Raw genomic sequence first — 23,681 nt, 5'->3', positions numbered from 1 at the left:
GAATTTCTGGTTTCGAACCTACTCTACCACAATTTGACACTTAAAAAAAAAATAAAGAGCCGCTTTGACTTGCAGAAATAGTGTGAAATTTAAATATTTTTGTAAATAATAAAAACACAAATATTTCTCAGTAAAAATAATTTATAAAATTTAAACTCCGTGTCACAAAAGATTATTAATAACGAAATAGTGGTATTTACCAAGTTAGATTTAAAATGCATAGATATTACCACAAAGTGACTGCCGAATCAATTAATTAAAATTATTAATATCTAGAGAAACCCCTTTCCATTATTTAATACATAATGCTGGTCTTCATATTTTTTCTACTCACTTGTATTTTATAGCAAATATTTTTCTGAGTGTGATTATAAAAAAATGGAAATAAAACAATACCTCATTAAATCAAATATTTTTTATTATAAATAAATATTTTCAAAAATTATTCCATTAATATACAGGAACCCTCGAATTACGTACAATTCCCTATTTCAAGCAATATATTTTTTTCATAATAATTTTTGTCAATAATGTAAAAATTGCTAATTTATGAATAAATTTTAAAATATTTAACCCAAATAAATTATGTGATGATGAACAAAAATTAATTAAGGACTCATCAATTCGCACAACATGAACAGGTCTATGATACACATTTTTATGTTTATTTTTACATCCCTCTCATTTTGAATATTCTACTTTTGGAGGCATTTTCAATAATCGATTATATTCGAAAGTCAAGGTCTGCCTGTAACTCCTTATACTTTTATAAAAGTAGTAACTTGAATAAAAGGCGCACACCATTAGTTTTTTTTTTTCAACTGGCGCACGCATACTTAAGGACTATTATGTAAAAAAATCTAAAACGGAGAAAAAACAATTAACTCTTTACTAAAAATCATATCATTAAAGTTAATTTTATTGTTTGTTTTAAATCCTATTTGGGCACAAGTCTGGATGGCATGGATATTGGTCAACAAAAACAATATTTTACAACACTGCTGTGAAAACATACGATGTCCAGTAAAATATACAAAGAGTTGAAGAATTTTCAAATAAACGTATTTAAAATTTTATAAATGTATTTAAATATTGTAATGTATTGGTATAAATGTATTTAAAATTTTGTATTCGGTAGAAATTTTCTATTGCGTTTATTGTTCTTTTTCTTCTAACCCTTGCGGATAACCGCACCCCAATGGTGCGCAGGGCACGTTATCATATGTAAACGCTGTGTTATCTTGATCTTGTTACACATGAAGGAAAGGTGATCAGCCCTCTGCGTCAGGTACTAGTCCAGGGTAATACTGAATAAATATTAGTGTGAAAAAAACACTTATATTCATTTGACCCCCCCCTAGGAATCGAACCCGGAACCTTTGGTAGCCGAGCGTGCTGATCATTACACTACAGAGGCTGACAAATTATTTATTACTGTGCTTTAAATTAAACATTTTTTTTCTTTTCAATTAAATGTAAGTTTTTTATAATTCTTTTTTCAAACTTAAAGGCACAAAATGTGTATGTTGATTTAGCATGTAGAATAAGTGTCATGAGACCATATAAGGAATATAAGGAGTTAATGTTGGATGTTCTAGAAGTTTATATAATAGGACAGAAGACAATGAGAGGATTGAGAGGAAATGGTGCTAACGAAGAGAGAAAAGTGAAAACACAAACGTTCATGGCATATATTTACAGGCAGTACAACAAATCAAGTATCACAGTTACAATAAAATTATTTTCACAAGTTTGTCAACATACGTAGTAAATACTTGGTCAATTTGAATTTCCTTATATTCACCGAACATAAATTTTATTATTATCTACAGTCATAACATTAGTGAGTGATGACAATGGCTAATGTATGCTTTATGATATTATATTAAATCAAAGGGGTATTTATAACCTGACAAAAAGCTATTCCATTTAAAGGGCTTCATAAATATTTTACCAAATTTACAAAAATTGTTGAAATTTACCCACTGAAAAAGAATTTTATTTTTAATTAATTTAAATTGAAACTGTTGTACCGAGCTGAACAAAATACATAACTAATAGATAAAAGAAGAAATTGTAATAATTTAATATTTTTAATCAATGCTTTATTCGCTGAACAATATGTAAGAATTAAAAGATTGACATAATTATTGTTTTTATTTTTATCATTCCATGTTTTATAGAGCCAAGTGGGTATTTAATTTCAATAAGGGTATTTAATTTATTATTGATGATTAAATTAAAATAAAAAAATTGATTAGTGAAGTACCAATTCACAAGATATTCTGGAAAGTAATGTTTCATCTAACAGGTATATACAAATACTACAAATTTCGTCCCCTTTTAACATGTGACACCATCAATATGTGTTAGTTTTTTTAGTTGTTATTAAAAAGATTTAATCATACAATGCTATGTATATGTAAAATGACTAAACTAACGAATTAAGAATGTAAAATATGATAATCGGTGAATGAATAATGAGAACAAATGAAAGTATGAAGTATATGTATTTTATATTCGATATAAATTCTATGTTCAATAATCGTATGCATGTAAACAGTTAAAAAAAAAACAAACGGATGAAATCACAATACTACAATACTCGATACATCATAAGTATATCATTACGTGTATTGTCAGGAGTGTTTTTAACTTTAGAAAAAAGTGTTTCAAGAATCTTACAAAACCTATGTGCGCAAATCATATTTCCTTACAGACAACATATTCTGTAGGGTTTGAAAAGCTGTTTTGATTTTTTTTATTAAGACCAAAATTTTACAAACATGGACGTAATGTTTCAGCCACAATTACATTATACACAATAACAGATATATCGTCGGGTTTAACAGTCGAAACATAAAATTTCTGGATACATTTTAATGACAATATTTATGTTTTTAAAAGAATCTTATTTCAATTTTTTTCTTCTCTATCTATTTAACTTTTTATAACTCTTTTTAAGACTTTGGTCCTCTTCGAGAGGTGTCACCTAAATACCCTAGTAGCGTGATATGGATGTACTTTACATTTTGTAATGACCAAAAATTGTTAAGGTTCATTGTATAAGTTAGATTTGTTTATTTGATCTGATTCTCTGTACAATAAATGGAAAAAAAAAACTCAGCGCAAAACAAACCAAGGTTACCTACGAGAGATAATGGTTGTGGAGTTACTTGGATACTCAATCTTTTAACAATGCTTCGCGATGTTTTAATAAAAAGGTCTTGTTGGATTGTACAGAATATGTGACAGTTTTGGCCGCACCTTTGGTATATACAATAAAGAGCGTACATATTATTTCAATACGGTATATCATACCCCGTGTAATTAGATATTTAAAAATTTCATAACATTAAATAATTTGGGATACACATTGGAATGCCATATGATTTGCAATAAGTATAATATATGAATTAATTAGATACCAAGGAGGATATTATTTAAAATAGGTAATTCAATTATTTATATTGTTAAAAACTTATGTATATTTGGAATTAGACAATATTTGTGTATTAATAGTATTCACTGTACAACGACCAATATTTTACACTTACGCTAAGAGAAATGAATGAAGTCAAAATGATTTCATTACAGTTGCGAATAATGATACTAGTTAATCTATAAGTGAAATTTGTTTACTGATTTAAAGGTCATTCATTTAAAGTCAAACTTTATTGATAACGACAAATTTGCAAAGTCGAGAAGATAAATGATAAAATATTTCATTAAGGAATACATACACCATGAATATATATTTACTAATAAAATTCATAGTAATGGAATGCTCTAAGATTTGTAAGGAAAGTACGCAATGTAGTAACATCATTTAGTCACTTGAAATCAACTCCAGGTATGTTATATTGTTTTTGTTTCCCTAATCTAAGAAGAATGCACATCAAAGTAAAACAATCGATTGAAATTTTTATCATACTGGCATACTTGTAATGCAATTTCTCTATAAATCAAAGCCATAATACTTCAGAAGAGTAAAAGCTATTTCATAGACACGAGATTATAAGGGAGCCTCAAAAAATTCTGAATTTCACAACAACAAAATAGCGAAAAATTATGTTTCATACATCAAATATTATAAAATGGCATGGAACAAGCAACCAGCTTACCTTTAAACTTCTAAACGGTATTCACACTGTTGAATTTTTTTATGTGTGTTTATATAAAATATTACACTCTGAGTTGAATGGTGTTTGTAAAAAATAATATTGGAATACGTTAGTTTACATTTAAAATGGATAAATAATTAATAAATATGTATTTTTATGTCATGTTTATCAGAATAACCCTTAGAAGTTTAAATGAGAGTTTTATTATACAAAATTTAAACGTGATTATATGTATTTAAATTTAGACACATTACAAGTATGCACAAATAATATCAGAAATCACAGAAATTATAACTTATTTACAAACAGCCTGATTGCCAATACAATTTTAATGAATAATTAATTAGTGAATTTATAGCTAATTTAAACAAGTAAATTCATGATATATAACGGGTTTCATTTTATTTATGAACTAGCTAAGAATTATCCTAATCTTCACTATATATTATACTAATACCAAATATGCCAAAAGGAGAACAGATAAGAATGGAAAACACTCGACACATAACAAGAGGTAAGAAAATTGAGATGTTTCATATTGGAAGATACATGAAAAGCAATATATTTATCAGACATAAATCTTGAGTTTTCTAAAGATCCACCTAATATTAAAACACATACAAACAGTAAAAAAGAGACCATTCCTTCACAAAAAAATCTATTATATATATATATATATATATATATATATATATATATATATATATATATATATACATATACAAACACACATACGTCTGTGTGTGGTTCTTTAGCAGTGTGTGTATATTTTTGGTACATGAGTACCGTAGTAAATATATAACTAATGTTAACAAAATAGGATTTAAATAAAATGTGTTTTGTATGAAATTTGATTTTATTGTAAACATATCTTTACTGCATGAAATAAAAAAAGATTTTTTATTATTTATAAAAAAAGATAAGTAAGACATTACATAGACAATGTTTGAAGTTAATTTTGAAGGTTTCATTTGTTAATTGATTTGTTAAAGGTCGATTAAAAAACTATGATTAAATTGATAATGGAAATAAAAGCATCAAATCAAACTTTATGAACAAAATAAAATTTATAAAATTCTACAAAAAATTTGTACCTCGATTTATTTGCAAATGCTTTTACCAAGAAAAGTGTATCAAATGTTGTAATAATGAAAAATAAATTCAATTAAGATATTTTCGGAATATTAATACATGTTTGGTCTACCATTTAATGTATTAAGATATTTTAATCAAACAAATTTTAAAATGATTATAAACATTACTATAATTTGTATATCAATATAAACTTGATAAATTTCAAATTGTAAAGCTTAACTAAATGATATGCACATTCTTCAAATAAGCACCAAATAAAAATGATATTATTTATGAAAAAAAAAAGAAAAACATTTTTTATTCAGATGCAGTAGCCTTTTTTATAGTTATTTCTATATGATTAATCTTACTGAAATATTGAAACTGAGGAGAAATAAAATTTCATTGCTTTTTTGTTACTATACATTATTATATTAATCTGTACTTAAGTTGACATAGTGGGTTGAAATCAAATTAAAAATATAATGTACTTATAATATAATCGATAAAATATATTTATCAGAATTTTGTGCAAATGCATAGTCACGAAACAAGAACAAAAAGTATTTTAGTATTTGATGTTTTAAAAACTTATTCAGTATTTAAATGGCAATATGAAAAGTATTAAAAAAATATTCATACAGAGGTGGAAAACTTTTTATTATGTTTGCAAATTTTAATGTTTTTAGATATACATATGTTATTTTTTTCTAGTATTTTAATCAGTATTTAGCGGATTGGAAAACCAACAATTCATCTAAATTCTAGGAGCATACTCGATTCAGGGTTAAATTGTTAAACAACATTAATATATTATTTTTTGCAACCTCTCTTAATTTATTATGTAGTTTAGTTGATATTTATGAGGTGTTATTATTAAATAATACTAAGATTAGTTTTCCATCTCTGTGTAAAAATGTTGAAATGAAGATTAATATTTACTTTATCATCAGTCAAAATGATTCTTAAATAATCACACTCAATAACCGTAGTAACCAGAACATTTTAATATTGTCATGTTTTCCATGCTAGCCTTTTTAATATGTAAAAAAGAGCAAAAATTCTACGATGATTTATGTAAAGACAAAATATAAAAATGTACCACCACCGTGTGAGTACACTTGTCTAAATTTCATACTTTATACATTTAGTAAAGGCATTAGCTATATATAGATTAGACAAACAAACTTGAATAATAATTAAGTTTTCTTAAAAAAAGTCAGTTCAGTGCACAGTGAAGATTCACATTTTGTGCTGAGCTTAACAATCCCGATGGAAAATCCACCATCGCAATTGCAAAACGAAATGTACGTGATGCGATCCATAGAGAAAATAATATTTCATCGACAAGGAATAATACCGAGTACCATCGGCACAGCCAATCTGATACCTTAGCTCGATTAGTTTACAAAAAAGGTTTTACTCTCCTATACACTCGCATTCGACATCTGTGATATTTTACAACTTAACCTAAATTACATTTGAATTTTTATTACTTGTGGCAAGAAAGCAACAAATAAATTGCAGTATTAATTTACGATAATATACCGATTAATTTTTGCCACACAATGAGCTTGGAACGAAGAAATCATACACGACTGCGGCGTCACAACTTCCCGCAGCGATATGCGGAGAAGAGCAGAGCCGGAGTCCACTCTCCGAGGGTCGGGAATACTATAGCACGTTCGCAAAGCGCTTCCCTCTTCGCTAAGCCCTTCATCGGCCGTGTGCGTGCTTACTGGAACACCTGACTGGTGGTGCTGGCAGCTCAAGGGTTGGGCGCTGGGTTCTCCGTGCGGATGTCCGACTTCAGCTTCACAAACTCCTTGGCCACTTCGTCGTTGTTTCTCTGCGACAGGATCCGCAGAATGGTCCAACCCGTCTCATCCATCTGGATGCGGCTACCCAGCGACAGCCAACATGCGCAGGAACCCTGGAAGCAAACATTTCAAAGGTTAAAGGTTGTTACCTAATCCAGTGATGAGGTATAAACGGCCAATACAGAAACTACCTCAAAAAAAAAAGAAAAAGGTATTGAATAACTAAAATGATATCACTTTTTTCTTATTTTTTTCTCTTTCTTTACCTTTATTTGTATTTATACCCTGATTCGTATTTCTTTTTACGATTGCCGAAGGCATATTCGAAGGCACAAACTACAGAGGACGACCCCGCTTAACCTAAGAGGTAGGTCGGAGGTAATTTAGTCCATGTAGGTCCTACATGGACCGAATTACCTCCGATATATGTCATAGCATATCTGCTATTATATGCTATGACATATATCTGATACCTTAAGTTGAAGAGACGAGCGGAGGATAGAGGCGGGTGATGACTGACCATGAAAATAGAAAACCAATCATCACACAGATTGTAACCCATGAATAAGAAGATCCATACCCAGTGGTGTATAGTGTAAACTATATCATATTGAAGCAGTATTATCATGGCCGTTAATTATATGAAGGCAAGTCTCACGCTTCAAGTATCCAGAGTGTTATGAAATAAAAATTGAATGAAAAATCACCCCTATTTATTTTAATCCTCTTTGAGTCGAACAAGACACCACGGAACAGTATCAAAATGCGCTTACACACTATGGAGGCTTACACTATACTTATTATTTATTTTGAATTTAGTATCTGGTTTTCAAATAAGGTTTAAGGTTCAATTTAAACTTGAGTCATATGATGTTTTTAATCACCTTGGAGCATCCATCATCAGTCTGTAAAACCACTATAGAAGGGTTTTTTTCTTCTATTAACTATAATGTGTGTTTACATGTTCACAGATAAGCTATGTGATCAAGATAATAGGTTCTTAATAATATGACTCCCACCTGATCTTCGATATCCTTCAATTGCATGACAGCTACCCCGACAAGTCTGTCATCTCGGGCAAAGCAGTAATCCTTAACACAAACATGGAGTTCAAAGAGACTCAGCTGTTCTTCTCCGCCAATCATACTGCAAAATGAAATATACGTTTTAAAAATTAAATGGCAATAAACAATAAAAAAATTAGCTATCCTGCTTTATTAATATTTTATAGAACTTACAAGTGGAAAGTCTCATTGTATTTAGGACTCCAGTTGTTTGATTTAGATTTCGTGGCAAACTTCCTCTTCTTGTCAGCGAGATGTGGACCGATAAGATTGACTTCCACAAACGGCCGGAACATTCCAGAAGCTATCTGCCACTTGAGGTCATTAGCAGCAACAACTGAAATACAAAAAAAATGTAAGCAACTTCTGGCTGCAATATTTTTTACTCTTTGTATACATGATTTTAATTCTCCATCTTTTAACCCTTATTCGGACTCTATGGTGCTATATTATCTGGTACGGCCATGCAATCTTATTTTTATTGTTAATTTTATGAAGGAAATGTCATCAATCCTTCACTTCAGGCTCCAGAGATATTTATTGATGATCATTTATATTTATTTTGATGAATTGTTTATTTTAAAAGTATAATTTTTACCTTTGACTGTTACTTTATGTTCGCCTGTTGAAGGATGTGTAAACAAGTCCACCTGGAGTGATACTTCACCAACGCTACCTTCTTCTGATGTCGCTGTATCTGAAATTCAGCAGTATCATATTGTAATAATGATTTTTCATGGAAGCAAAGAAATAAGATATGTACATATAATTATTTCCTGTGATGAAATATTAACATAGAGAATATTTTTCTTCTTCGAATCTTCCACACAATAGTGCACTGTATCATATCCATTGTTTTTTATATTGTTATTTATCATTAGTTCTGCACTTGAGGTTTTACATAAATAAAAGAGTGAAAAATTACATATATTTATCATGACCCACTAGGGAATCAAACCCAGGACATCCAAGATGGTTGACAAATACCTTTACTACTACGCTACGGAGGCGGACAAAAGAATATTATGATTAGATGAAAATTTAAACTAAAAATGAAATTTTCTCCCTCGGCAACACTACGCTGTTTTACAAGCACAGATTTTAAATTTATCTGTATAATTATTGGAAGCAGCGCTGTTGCCATAAGCAAACAAAAAAATTCTAAAAATGTACATTTGTATATGAGACGAAGTAAGTTCCAATTTCGACCATTCTATAGATAAATTTGTTACATATGTAGTAATACCTAGTTCAACTGTTAAAGAGACATTATGTCATGTATTTTTTAACTACGTTTTCAATAAATTCATTAGATTTTTTTATCAAACAGTATTATATTGATATTATGCAGGTATTGTGTTTTGACCCTAAATCTATAATATATGTGCAGAAAAAATACACAGTTCATGAAATACCTTATATACATAATCATGTTATGAATATGTAGAAAACTCATGGGTTGACTGGATTTATTTTTATTAATGAACTGAAATATTACTCTAATAACTAAAATACCATAATTATACAAATATTTAAAAAAAATGCTACATATGTTCATTTAATGTTGAATTGTTTAAAAAATAAAAGTTTGTAAGTACTTACTATGAAAAAAGTACAATAACATTGTCAGGGTACCTATATGAACTATTTGAAAAATAATGAAAAAATATTATATGATTTTTATTTAATTAAGAGAATTTCAAATATGTAAGATTATAAAGTTAGTTTTACATTTCTATAAGTTAAAAAATAACTATTATTGAATATATTATTTGTGCTCTAATCAAAATAATTATCTGGAGTATCTAAGCTTATAATAATCTAAATATATTTATAAAAAAAGGACAAGCTTTAAAAATGCATATTTACGTAAAGTTGATCAATTTTGATTAAGGATTTTTTAAATATTTTTATTAATACCTCACAGATTAAACAGACGTCCAGTATAAAATATTTTATTTTTTGTTTCGGCGTTTACTTTGCGGTAAGACATGTTGATTATTAAAGAAAACACTTGCTTTTCTACCATTTGAGCTTATTTTATGATGACTAGTTGACTAGTGACTAGTTTATGTGACCAAAAACAAGTGTTTTCTTCAATAATTTCAATGTAGAATAAATTAAAAATACACATTTTTTAAATTACAATAATACCTTTTAATAATTATGCTTTGGAATGAGCTAGATATTTAAATAAGCGACTGAAAATTTGTTTTTTCTTCCTAAATTCCAATAATTCATCTCCGTGTGGCCATACCAATACTATTTATGGAGTATTAGGAAAAAATCTGATATAAAGGGTATTAAAATATGACAGCAATCTTTCTATCAACATGTGATTATAGTAGAGATATTAATTAAGGATACTTAATTTCTTATTTGTGTTAATATTAATTTCTGTATATCAAATATTAAGAATGAGCTCTACCCGGCCACGAGTTGCTTTGGCTCAGTCTGGTTAATAGGAAATTAAAGAAAATTGAATAATTTTGCAATGGATGTAGGCATACAATGTATAACATGCTGTTCGCCATGAGCAATATTTAGTACTGCATGTGTTGATGTTAAGTTCAACAGATGACGCTGCCGTTTCGGCAGTAATAACTATTTTTTTTCAAACGTGTTTGTACCTGTAACACGAAAAAAAAAACATGTGCAAATTCGAATGCAAGTTCAAAGCATTCGCTAAATAACTTTAGAAGATTTGAGATTTCAAACAAACTAATATTTATATATTTATTTATAAAATAAAAGTACGCGTGTATTTGAATGCTATGTCATGTCAAAATTTCAAATCAATCGGCTACTAACTAAAGAAGATTTAGGATTTTGAATAAACTGTTATTTCTATGTTTATTTATGTAGATGACTTATGCAACAAGCATTTTTACTATGGCATGTTAAATTTTTATTTTAAATAAATCTCAAGACAATCTTCTTTCATATTAAATTCACACAATTCAGACCATATATTGAAGAATTGCTGTACATATGTTATGTAATCTACAAATCTACCGAAATCCCCAGGATTCATACATTATTGATTATACGGGGAATAATGAAAAAGAAGTTGACAAAACATTTTTGCAATTTATGTCATTTTGTCTCCTTATGTAGAAAAATCTCATTATGAATAAAAACAAAAACCATGTGATCAATATAAATGTTTTGTGTTTATGTTTTAGATAGCATAAAGTTTTGGCAACTTCTCAATAGGGCAGAATAGTAAAATCGATGAAAATTGTGAATAAATTTAACTAGTTTTCTCTGCATTTTTACATGATATGCCTAGATCTATTTAACTATCTACATTAAACTATTGTGATATAAAACATTTCAAAGTTTATAAAATAACCAGCATGAATTATATCTGTGGTGGAAAAAATAATTATATTATGTATAGTGGATTAAAAGTGTATTCTTTTTAAATTTGTGTGATTTGAAAAATAGTAGATGACACAACATTTTATTGAAAAACTCACCATAAAGATGTCGGAAAATGCAATTTCTTTGTTGTGTCAACAAATAGATAAGCATAATTTGGCCAAATATTTTTTGATTGGAAGCAGTGTACTTAGTTAAAAATGTGTAGTGATAGCTGTGGGGATGTGATGGTGTCAAATGGACTATATTTCATTGCATAATCGCCATATTAGCCTACATTAAGGAGTCTGCTTTAACTATTTATAGATAGGATAATTTTTCTTGAAATTCAAAATACAGAAGTGTTCAATCAACTGGCTATGTTCATATCGCTAGAAATAAATTCATAAATATTTTTTTATAACTTGGCATGAAAAAGGTTGGTCTTTTGTGATTTTTGGTTAATTTAAATTGATATTCCTTTAGGACAATATTTTTATATTATTCTTTGTGAAGGCCTTTCAATGAAGGGTATGTAATATTTTTATACATCCTCAAATTTCTCAACTAATGGGATCACTATAAGCCATATCAGTCCTATTGCATAAACATAAAAGTCTTTAAAATGAATGCAATATGAAAGTTTAATAATGAGTAGAATGGTGAATGTTACACAAGTGAAAGTGTATACACTTTAGCCAGCCAAATGCCAGGTCGTAAGCTTTGTACCGCTCAGATTTCCATCTTCTTTCATATAAAAAACGACAGATGTTTCATATCAAGTTGAGACACCTTTATTTTCAATATTTCTGTTTGAAGAATTTGAAGAAAAAATATCCTTAAACATGATAATTAAAAAGCTTAAAAACTGCTGTATTAATTATATGAAAAAATGTGCTACTGATTGCGACATGTTGAGCACTTTAACCTTGTCGACTTGTTTTTCTTCTGACAGCTCTAAGTGGTTCTTCCAATCCTTCTGGAAGGCCTTCCCCTTCATCCCTTTCGCTGACCACAGAACGCTGTCTCATCAGCGTGTCTTTGTTATTAAGCGGTACTGGAGACCATTAAAAATCCTTGGTTATTGTCTACTAACTCATTTGATATACAAAGAAATATTATTGTAAATGAAGTATAATCAAAACATAAAACTTCTCTAAGTCCCAGCTCATTTATATTATTGTTATTAAACAAAACACTTATTTACCCAAAAAAAAGAAGATTGATCGATAAAAGACAAATTTTCACAACCAGTACATTCTGAATTTTATCGGGGAAGGGAGAAATACAATATTTATTTTATTTTACAAGAAAAAATATGTTTATTTTATTATTATTTTGTTAGTGTTTTATAAATGAAAAATATTTCTGAAAATATGCTGGTTTTGAGAATATGTCTATTAACCATTGTTATTATTAACAGTTATATGGTAAATCGGTTTTTCACTTGAAATTGGACATTTTATATACGTTTTTAGATCCAAATTAAATTGGATATTTTACAAAACAAATTGGACATTATATTGTATTTTGTAATATTTTTTTTAAATACAATATAACGTAAAATATGTTTTGTAAATATCCATTTTGATTTTGTTTAAGGTCAAATTTGATTTATAAGGTGTTCATTTTGGTTTGTAAAACGTCCAATTTGAAGTGAAAAAAATGCATAAAAATTTATTATTTGGATTTCTTCTCGTCAGTTGAAAATTCGATGAACATTAAAAAAAACATATAATTTTTGATGAATTCCATTGTGAGAATCTTTCACAGCAATTTACCATACAATAAAATAAAAACCATAATTTGGGGAACATTTTTGGATGTTCGATATTTTGTAAGAGAATCAAAAAATTTATAACCATTAGAAAATAGATTAATTGAGAACTATTACCTTCATTAAGCTGGCTAGTGACAAACGTTTTAATGAGAGTGTCAGTAGTTTGCGTGTAGAGTGAGAGGGCGTATCTCAGGGACTGAAGCTCAGGACTACGCTCCAGGAAGGCCTTCTTCAGGCCATTACCTCCAGCGTGGAAGTACAACTTGATGGTGTCAAGGGCCGCGTCCAACACTGCACACTGCTTTGGAGAGAGGTTTCGCTCCATTGTTGTTAAATGCTGAAGATAAAGAATTGATGATTAATTAAATATATGTAAAACAAAATATTCACGTTTTATCCATGTTCGCATGGACACACATGACACAGGGTGCACTGATGTGTTCAACCAACTTTAAAAAAATTGTAAATAATTAAATAGTCACAACATTTTGAGTGTCCGAATTCTTGGTCGCAAATCTGGCTTTTTTCCGCTGAGGAGATGTTTACACTTTTTTGTCAAAAAAAACTGCAAAAATAACTTCTATGTGGAGAAAATCCAGATTTGTGAACAAATATTTGAACATACTTCTAATATGTATACACAATGCTTGTGAAGCAATGAAAATATTAAAAATCTATGAAACAACAATGCAATCGAAAACATTGAATATGTTAAGTGACAGCCACTATTAAGCAGCACGCTGTCCGCCATGAGCACCATTTAGTATTTTGTGTGTTACTGTAACGGAAGGTGATCAGCCTTCCTCTTGAGGTATCAGTCCAGGGTAATATTGAAAAAAATATTAGAGTGAAAAAATCACTTATATTTATTTGACCCCTCCCTGGGAATTGAACCCGGGACCTCCAGAACGGTAGTCGAGCGTGCTGTTCATTACACGACAGAGGCGGACACTCTTTATTTTAGCATTTCTTATATCGGAATCATACAGGAGAAAGTGACCAAGTGGATTTTTTTACAAAAACGTGATCATTGACTATTTGATATCTTACTGGCTCAATATTGCCCTGAAAAACATCCCAAAGGATTTGAAACATGGAAGTATAATATATTGACTTCTTGAAAATGACTAACTGCATTGATATTTATTTTCTTGCCAAGCAAAAGTTACTTAAATGCCCCTCCTCAACATTTTACCTTTTGTTAGTTGGTCACTTTCTCCTGAACGACTACGATATATGAAGATACAAAATAACTGCATAATTCTAATCAGTTAATACCTCTTTAGAAATATCCATGACACCTGACAGAGCATGCTTTACATCTTGTTTGCCTGCCATATGATTTTTGAACAGTCGAGACATATCTTCAATCTTGGCATTGGCAGCAATGTTCTTTGCGTTGTCAGTCAAGCTCTTGAACATCATCTGAAAAAGTTAAAATTACAAATTAATTGTATAAAGGTGAATGTAAATCAATAAAAAAGATTAAATAAGTAAACATAAAAGCTATAAATTGTTGGAAAAAAAATAAATCAAGGAAATAATACATTCACCCAAATATGTATATGGCATGTGATTTTTAAAAAAATAGGAAGCTGGAAAAACTGCATAACTCAATCTTCTACCACTGTTTTATAAAATATTTTCACTTATTAAACGTGCCAAAAAATATATTTATACATTCAAAAATATTTTCTTTTGATATAAAATTGATGTTTAATTTTACATATCCACCATTATTGATGGGTTCAATCCTGAACAATGTTCAAGATTGCCAAATATGGAGATAGACAGCTAATTCGATAGAAGCAAATCGAAGGACCATAACACTTATTAATGAGAATACTTAAAATGAAGATGGCTGAGAAAAATGTTGAAATGCTTCAAGTAACTAATAAGATATGAACATGTAATTCTATTATTTTACTATACACTTACCGTTTTATCAGTCATTGGTGGTAGAACGACTGTCTTCTCTAAAATCTTCATTACGATTTTCCACAGCTCTTTCAACAACCTCTTGAGAACTGTCTTTTCACAAGATTCGGCATACATTGTAAGTGAACCATCCTGAATTAATAAAAATAAATTTTTTCATCGTAAATTATTTTTTAATTTCATTTTCACTTGTTTTAATTTCAACGATACCATGATTTTTTACTAATCATCAAAAAATTACAAGTGATTCAAAGGGGGTACCAAAAGATCCCAGTTCATATTTGTATGGAAATCATAATACGCAGCTCGCAGGAAGTACGAACTCACCACCAACTGAGTCATAGGCAGCACGTCGGTTCCAACCCGCCGTCAGGTAGCGACTGAATGAGAGGCCGGAAATCGGATGAAATGAAAGCCGACTAGTCTAGTTGCCTCGCTCTCTCATAGTATCATATTTATTAGAGTGAAAAGAATGACGTGTCGCCAGCAAATAAAAAAAGTGCTGATATATAAGTACGTAGATACTTTCATACTCGCGGTATCAACATAAAACAAGGGATATTGTCCTTTATATTATTTTTAAGATAACAAAATATATAAAGTAAGTAGCCCTTAATACTCAAGTCATTGTATTAAAATTAATATATTAGGGATTTCGATCCCTCTGTTAAATCTGGCTACGTCAAGAATAAATGTAAACTTTTATCTTACCAGAATATCCATAAGAGGTCTGAGGACTTCGTCAGCTTCTGATTGTGCAGCCCTTGGGGGTGCTGAACCAGTTCCACTGCCCCCTTTAACTCCTTGCAACAAATCTCCCAACTCCCTTACTGATGCTGTGATGCGAGCTTCCAAACTAAAAACAATTAAATCCAAAGGCATGTAGCAATCGTTAAGATATAATTCACATCAACGAAGTAAGAATCAAAAATGTCAAACCTGTTAGCGAACAAAACGGCAAGATGATCAAGAGATGCATTAAGGCTCTGTTGAAGATCGTGTAAGATGTCTGCCGCGTCTGTCTCTAGCCTTGAACCACCCATTTGCTCAAACATTTTTTCCAACTGCACTCGTAACTGCTGAATGTTGTTCATCAAAATACACGCCTGTAAAGAAAATTGTCACTTTAGATAAAAAAAATTGGTACACCCTTTACTAATACATAGTGCATTTGTGCATGTTGATAACAGAGAAAAAAAAATGTAGTTGTGTATAATGGTAAATACATCAATATATAAAAAATTATGTTTTCATTGTTTGTAACAATATTTGTATTTTTTTTTTGCAATTTTATAGTGTTTTATAAGTATAGGTAATATTTTCTTATGCCACTTACTGCTATAAACAAAAAAAACTATTACTATAAACACTGCTATTAACAATTTTGTGCTATTATTTGGTTAACAGAAACGTTTAGTAAAAATATTAACATATTGCTCTTCACATAAATTTACATGATACTATGTATACGTAAAAAAAAATACTCTTAAAAATACATTTAAAAAAATGAAGTAATCAATCTATTTATTAACATTATCCAAATTTTATGGTCGCTCACTATCAATCAGCATATGACACTAACGTGTTGTCATCATCAATGGTCGGCATGTGTGACATCATGTTGTGCACACAATACATTGTCATTTAATAACTTAAGTGTCGAACATTGACAATGCTTTAAATACTTACGATTCTTTCTTCCTTTAAGTGCTCTGGGAATTCCTTCTTTACGATATCTGCATAGGCTATCAATACTTTTACAATGGTCTTAGCGAAGCGTTTCATGTACCGCTTCCAAATCTCAGGATCGGGACACTCCAACTTGGACACAACATCGAAGCACTGAGTCAATTGGGTGAACACATCTACCACAGAATTGGAGAAGAGAGCGTGCTCGCTTGATTTTTGGAACTGAAAAATAAAATGCAAGTGTGTTGTATGAATGATACGTCAATAGTATCTCTGACCGGTGTCCACACCTAAGTCAGCAAATCAATATGGTGTTAACTCGATCGCGATTATATCAAGGCAGAGAGATAGTCGTGCAGTCCAGATTCATGGATAATATCATATATATTCCATTTCTAGAGTGGAGTATGTTTGACGATATATGGTAAGTGAAGGAGATCACAGTGGAAAACCTTGCTGCTATATGGTAAATAATATGGAGGAGGTATAGTAGATATAGTAATAGTAGATAAAATGAGAATTGCAACTATGGCTAGGGTACTTGGAGTTGCATTCCTATATTCCATAGTTTGTGTAAGTTATGTATATACCTCTAATACACAGGAGTCGTATGAGAAAGGTTAATTTCTTTATACCACAGTCAAACCTGAATATATGTGACATAAGAGAAACCTCTTTAAGAGAGAGCTAGCTTAACCATTTTAGTGCTGAAATTTTTTCTTAATTACTTTTTCAAAAAATCTGACATTTTTATTTGGTGTGTACAAAATGAAGAGTTTTTGATCTCAAATATTGACCGATTTTAATATTTCTTTCTGGTATTGGTGGAGAACATATCTAACTATTCAAATAAAATAGCATTTTGTAATTAACCGACTTATATGTATCTAAAATCAAATGCAATTTGTTTTCAAATATACATAAATATATCCAAAAAAAAAAAAAAAAGAAAATTATCATTCAAAAATATGTCACGGTCGTATGAAATTAGCTTGTCCTCAGAGTTTTTACTACTGATGTGCAGCCTCCGATAAGTAAAAATTCTAATTTCATTGTACTTTGAGTATAACAAGCATTTTATTGCGAAATTTGACGATTGCTTTTAACATACTATTAATCGGATTAATCTGACATTGAAAGGGTGAAAAAATAGGTTTTAAAAAACAAGTATTTCTAATTTTCACTAAAGTTGATTTATTTGTGAATATTATTGACAAATGGAATCCTTAAAAATGCGCACGCTAGGACATCTCTGAGCTGGACTGCCAAAATACACTGGCGTTAGCGATGGTATACCGATGGGCCGTGTTTTTGACAAAGTATATCAGAGTCGATATTTAGATTCTCAGCACTCAATAAGGTTTCATTATTTTATCTGCATGTAAAAGAAAGCATAGATAAAGGAATAACCTTTATTTAAGAGAAAAATGTTTTGTTTGATTTTAATATAAAAATAATTATTTTGAAAGAAAAACATACATGTTAAATCAAGGTTAACAAAACTTACCCCATCTTTTTTATCTCGGTTAAAAGCTCCGTTAAGATATTCTAGTGACACATCGTCGTTTTCATTCAACCATTGCATGACAAATGGTTCAAACCAAGCCGGATACTCAGGCACTGCACCGCAATATGGGGGGACATCTTTCACATAATTTGTGTGCAGCCATTTTACCTATAAAGAAAAAAAGAAAGTAATAGATTAGTTATGGTTATTCGACCAGTAATTGAAATATAAAAGAAAGGTTGTCCATCCATAAAAACAGGACAAACTATGGACAAGTTAACAGTACATTCAGTTTTTTTACAATTATTTATTGCAACATCACATTCTTCATTTTGTGTATAAATACTAGTACCAATATATACAAAAAAGCTCATATTAATTTCTTTGTAGTTGAGACATATCGCCGTGTTATATTAAAAAAAAAGTGGATGGGAATATGGTCTTCATAGGTTACAATCTTTGTGATGATCGGTTTGCTTCTTTCATGGTCAGTCTCCACCCATTTCTATCCTCCGCTTGTCTCTTCAACTCAGTGTACCTGCTACAACGCATGTCTGAGATAATTTTGTCTATGTAGGTTAAGTGGGGTTGTTCTCTGTAGCTTCATTAGTAGTTTATAGAAATATGGTAACAACGTCATATTCCAATACATTTTTGTTATTGCAATTAGAACTCTTGCATTCTAACACTGCAGTGATATTGAAAGTTGATATGAAATACTTTTTACCTTGAAATGCAGATTCATATATGCGGAAGACTTGCAGAGACGATGCTGTTCGTGTTCTTCTAGTGCATATTTCATATCCACAGCAAACAGGGACCACATAGTGGCTGCAGACAGCTGAAATAGTATTGTTTGTTATTAAAATACTGGTAACTTTATAAATATTCCTCAAAAGTTATCTAGATGAAGGCCAAAAAACTCATGGGTGCTGCAGAAAGATAACATGATTCGAAGGCATGGCCTAGGTGACTTTGTCCAGGACAGAAGGACCTACAACCTGAGTACAAGGAGAGTTGACCCCAGCAGTCTACAAAAACCATAAGCTGGGATGTAGCCAGGAAGAAGAAAATACTGACAACTATCTATTTTATACAATTATATTCGACGATAACTATCTATTTAAAACAATTATATTTGACGATAACCATCTATTTTATACAATTATTGATAACTATCTATTTTATACAATTATAAATATATACGAGTCCATTCGCCAGGAACTACAGTCGGATGGCTTGACTCTAGCCAATATCTGTACACGATAGATACTTCAGTTCTTTGGACACTTTCGATCTGCTTAAAAAATTATAAATATAATAATGTATTAAAACTATATTCCAAAATAATTTAGTAATAAAAAAATGCAACACTAGGCAACAACCAATTTTAGGAAGTGAGGAAACAGGTTATCAGCATTCAATAGTAATCATTGGCTATGCGAGATGGAAATATATTATCAATGTTACCTGGCCAATATTAAGCTCTTGTGGGAATTGATTTAATACGGGTGCATAACTATTCCTATCTTCTTCTATCACAGATACAATCAGTGCTATTAGTTTGTGCCAGAAATCCACTGTATCCAATTGTGGGCCGTGGTCGGCCGGGTCACGCTTTGCCTCGTTCGGATCCACCTGTAGATATTCCAATAATGTTACAATATACATGTATATCAACTTAGTAATCAATTAACATACAAAATAACTTTGATATAAACCCATAGTATTTCTAATAGACATAGGCAATCGAATTGAAAATCCGAATTAACCACTTAAGTGTTAAATTTTGCCGAGAAAATTTGTCGGTGTAGGAAATTGTCGTCCACAAGTCGAAACAAGACTGACGTACCACCATTCGGGTTATTCAATAAAAACAAATGGGTCAATATTTGACTATAGCAAAGGAGAACCGATGAGTAAGAATAACATTTACCCGAATAGTGCTCAGGTTTGTCAAATGTAATACGAACTCCTTTTCTGAGTTCACGCTCGGGCTAGTCAGGAAACTGGTTCAATAACGACTTTTTTAAAAAGAGTTACTTATTTCAATCCAGCTTTCGCAATTTTATGTGTGATTAGCGTTGGAATTAATAAAATATCAAATACCATAGAACGAGGCTACTTGAACTTTGATATGCTACTTGAGCCAAGTACAAAAAAAATATTTAGGTTGTGGTATCGATCTAAGTATTGTGACATTAAGTGTCACCTGTCAGGGAAACAATGAATCATGTCGATACGTTCATTATTGTACACCAAATACAGATTTAATTTTTTTTTTGTACTGGGCTCAAGTAACACATCAAAGTTCAAATAGCCCCATTCTACGGTATATAATTGAAATGTTTCAATAATTTATTGATTTGGCATTGACTTTGTGGAATAATATGACGATTAAAGTATAAAAGTTAAGATTATTTAGATTATTTATAACTTATTTTCACATATTGATGAGAACATTTATAGTTCTCTAAACTAGTCATGTTTACACTTATTTAAAAAAAAATCTTAAAAAAGTAGTATTATTCAAGTGTTTTATATTTTATATTAAAATCACACATGTTTATAATAAAGTACAGCACATTACCTGGAACTCCCTGTTATAGAGCTCGTAGCAGTTCTCGAAGAGGAATTGATATGTAGAGCGCAAGCAAGCTTTGACACAGTCTTTGACAACAGTGGATGCCCTTGGTGGACTGCTCAACTCTTGTACCTGAAATGAAGATATTCTATATGTGAAAGAAAAATACAAATTTTTCTAAACTTATTAGACGTTTGTTGATGATGGATCCATTCGACCAGTCCAATTGTTCACAGTATACATTTAAAATGATTGTTGAAATCCTCTTTGAACACTGAGAGCAAACTGAGCTTTTGCAAAAATTATATCATATCGCTCACTCCTTTCAACAAAGTCAAATATCAAAAAACTTGATTTTTTAGGAGATCATTTTTAAAGTTTAAAAATATACTAAACGTATTGAAAATAAATATCAAGTCACTTTTGAACTTTTTACTGAGCAACAGATCTTTTTAGGTACAACCTGAATGTTTTTTATCCATAAGAAAAATATTTAGGATATTTAAAAAAAATCATTTGACAATACCGTTTCTTCAAAATGCAAAAACAACACTTTCTGCCCTGGAGCGGGTAAATGTAAAGTTAAAAATATGGCCCTTTTGCTGGGATATAAAGTACATTTTCTAGGCATTCCGAAAACATGCACAACTGACAATTGACTATTTTTGATATATGACGTTGTTGAAAGGAGTGAGCGATATGGCGAAAAGCGTTCATCAAATGTAAATTTTTTATTATTATATAATATTTTGCTTGTGATACACGTATAGATAAAATAATTTACAGCTAAAACCTTGCATAGTTATCATTTTCTTATTTTGTTTTATTTTTATTTTTGATCATCTTACCAACAAAGCAAACAAGGTGAAAAAAAATAACTAAAGCAATTCAAAATTAGTCTCATTTAAGAGTGTGTAACTAAATTAAAGTATAGATCAATATAATTTATTGACTCTTAAATGGAGGATTGTTTTGCAAAAAATTACTGCGAGAGGCGCAATTTAGTAGTTCATCGTATTTATTAATTAATATTTGAATTGTTAAATCTATGAATAAGAAAACGTTGGAATATGAACACTTATATAAAAATTAACAAAACTTTTAAATAAAAATCACCTTGTTTTCAGGAAGCAATTAGTAAATAATGCAGTTTTCACGTTACCCGTTGTACTCCCTTAAACAAAGGTGAATGCTTGGAAGAGGAGTGATGTGCATAGGAAAGACACAAGAACATCATCGAAATCTACTATACATATGTTATTTATATATAAGACAATAAGAGAGACCACCACCACCACAGTAATGATGCGGAGAAAGTTATCTTATACATTATAGTATAACAAATAAACAATGTTTAATAAAATTATTACTACTACTACTACTACTACAATCACGCTGAATCTGCTTTAGGCTACTTTTGCAGGACTAATCACATATGATAGAATGAGACAAATTACATACATTTTGTTTTTGGTGAAATGCTATTAACAAATTTATTAAAATTCGGAATATTGTTGCCTTAAGTCGATAAGTGTTCATATGGGCATACTCCACAGGAGAAAATTCTACTTCTACTACTGCTATCATCACGCCGTTTCACCGCAGGGGTAGGCAGAGAGGATGGAACGCCACACTCTTCTGTCCTGACATATACTCCTCGCCTCCATCACATCCATACATCTAGTCATACATGCCCTCCGCTTACGCAGACTTTTGACACCACCAGATTTTAGGTTCTGATTGATCTGATTGTGCCAAGGCTTATTCGGCCGTCCTCGTTCTGTTCTCCTGCTCGCATTCGCCATATATATTTTCTTTGTCATTCTCTCGTTATCCATTTGCTTTACATGTCCATACCACCTTAACAAATTCTTTGTAATCTTTTCAATTATCTCTTGTTCAGCCTCACATTCCTTTTCTTACACATATATATTTTATTAAAATTATTTTTCAAACTTCTTTTCTTTTCAGAGTTCTTCTTTTAAAAATTGTTTTTCAAACCCTTATCCGCTCCCCAATGGTGCATAGGGCACTGCATATAAACGCAGTGTTATCTTGATCATTAACACATGAAGGAAATGTGATCAGCCCTCCGCTGCAGGTACCAGTCCAGGGTAGTATTGAATAAATATCAAAGTGAAAAAATCACTTCTATTTATTTGACCCCCCCCTGAGAATCGAACCCGGGACCTCCAGAGCGGTAGCCGAGCGTGCTGACCATTACACTACGGAGACGGAGATTAAAAAAATTAAGGTTGATAAATACCTTCATTCGGAAGAAAGTAATACTTGTCAGGAGGTCCACAGTACTCTTCAGATCCATTAGCTTTTCCTGACTGGATGCTGGGAAGTTGTTACGGTACATGGATAAGTCTATTCTTAGAGAGTTGTGCAGTTGATCTAGTAACTTGACGAACTTTTCCTTCTGAAAATAAGTATCATTAACTTACTATAAGATGGCAAATGTGTAATTATTAACAAACGATACGCAGAAATCAAAATCTTACGTTTTAATTTTAATTTTTCATAGCTCCAAAACTGTTCAACTTATTCCACAAAGACTATTTGTTGGATGTTAATTCCCTAAGTTTGTGTAAATTTAAAAATTTGCTTGGATTATTTATTGAAGAGACAGATTTAAGTTCTTTTTTCTTGTAGTACATGCTTGCTAACTTTACTTTTTACTTTTTCATCTTTTTTATGTTTTTAATTTTATTAAAAAAAAAATGTATTCCGAT

General features: G+C 30.5%; 1 protein-coding gene across 5 annotated transcripts in view; it reads right to left on the bottom strand.

The window, feature by feature from the left end:
* Positions 1-1,677: 1,677 nt before the first annotated feature.
* Positions 1,678-23,681, bottom strand: part of unc-13 (protein unc13 homolog) — a 480,145-nt gene continuing 458,141 nt past the window's right edge. For 3 of the 5 annotated variants that reach the window (XM_088270463.1, XM_088270432.1, XM_088270440.1), the window contains 16 exons: positions 23,210-23,368; positions 20,950-21,075; positions 19,830-19,997; positions 19,087-19,200; positions 18,360-18,527; positions 16,853-17,074; positions 16,103-16,269; positions 15,875-16,019; positions 15,164-15,295; positions 14,504-14,650; positions 13,340-13,562; positions 12,374-12,502; positions 8,681-8,779; positions 8,257-8,419; positions 8,038-8,164; positions 1,678-7,131 (listed from right to left, as the gene is read on the bottom strand). In XM_088270463.1, the coding sequence (XP_088126589.1) occupies positions 6,967-7,131; positions 8,038-8,164; positions 8,257-8,419; positions 8,681-8,779; positions 12,374-12,502; positions 13,340-13,562; positions 14,504-14,650; positions 15,164-15,295; positions 15,875-16,019; positions 16,103-16,269; positions 16,853-17,074; positions 18,360-18,527; positions 19,087-19,200; positions 19,830-19,997; positions 20,950-21,075; positions 23,210-23,368 (2,454 nt within the window). In that variant the 3' untranslated portion in view covers positions 1,678-6,966. The remainder of the gene's footprint in view (positions 7,132-8,037; positions 8,165-8,256; positions 8,420-8,680; positions 8,780-12,373; positions 12,503-13,339; positions 13,563-14,503; positions 14,651-15,163; positions 15,296-15,874; positions 16,020-16,102; positions 16,270-16,852; positions 17,075-18,359; positions 18,528-19,086; positions 19,201-19,829; positions 19,998-20,949; positions 21,076-23,209; positions 23,369-23,681) is intronic. The other 2 variants (XM_088270448.1, XM_088270455.1) reach the window with 2 other exon arrangements.

The sequence above is a fragment of the Brachycentrus maculatus genome, unplaced genomic scaffold, assembly GCF_059751285.1.
Source record: "Brachycentrus maculatus isolate JH-2025_06_01 unplaced genomic scaffold, ASM5975128v1 h1tg000027l, whole genome shotgun sequence".
NCBI classification, from domain to species: domain Eukaryota; kingdom Metazoa; phylum Arthropoda; class Insecta; order Trichoptera; family Brachycentridae; genus Brachycentrus; species Brachycentrus maculatus.
Note: the sequence above shows the minus strand (reverse complement) of the source record. Positions and strands in the feature narration are given on the sequence as shown.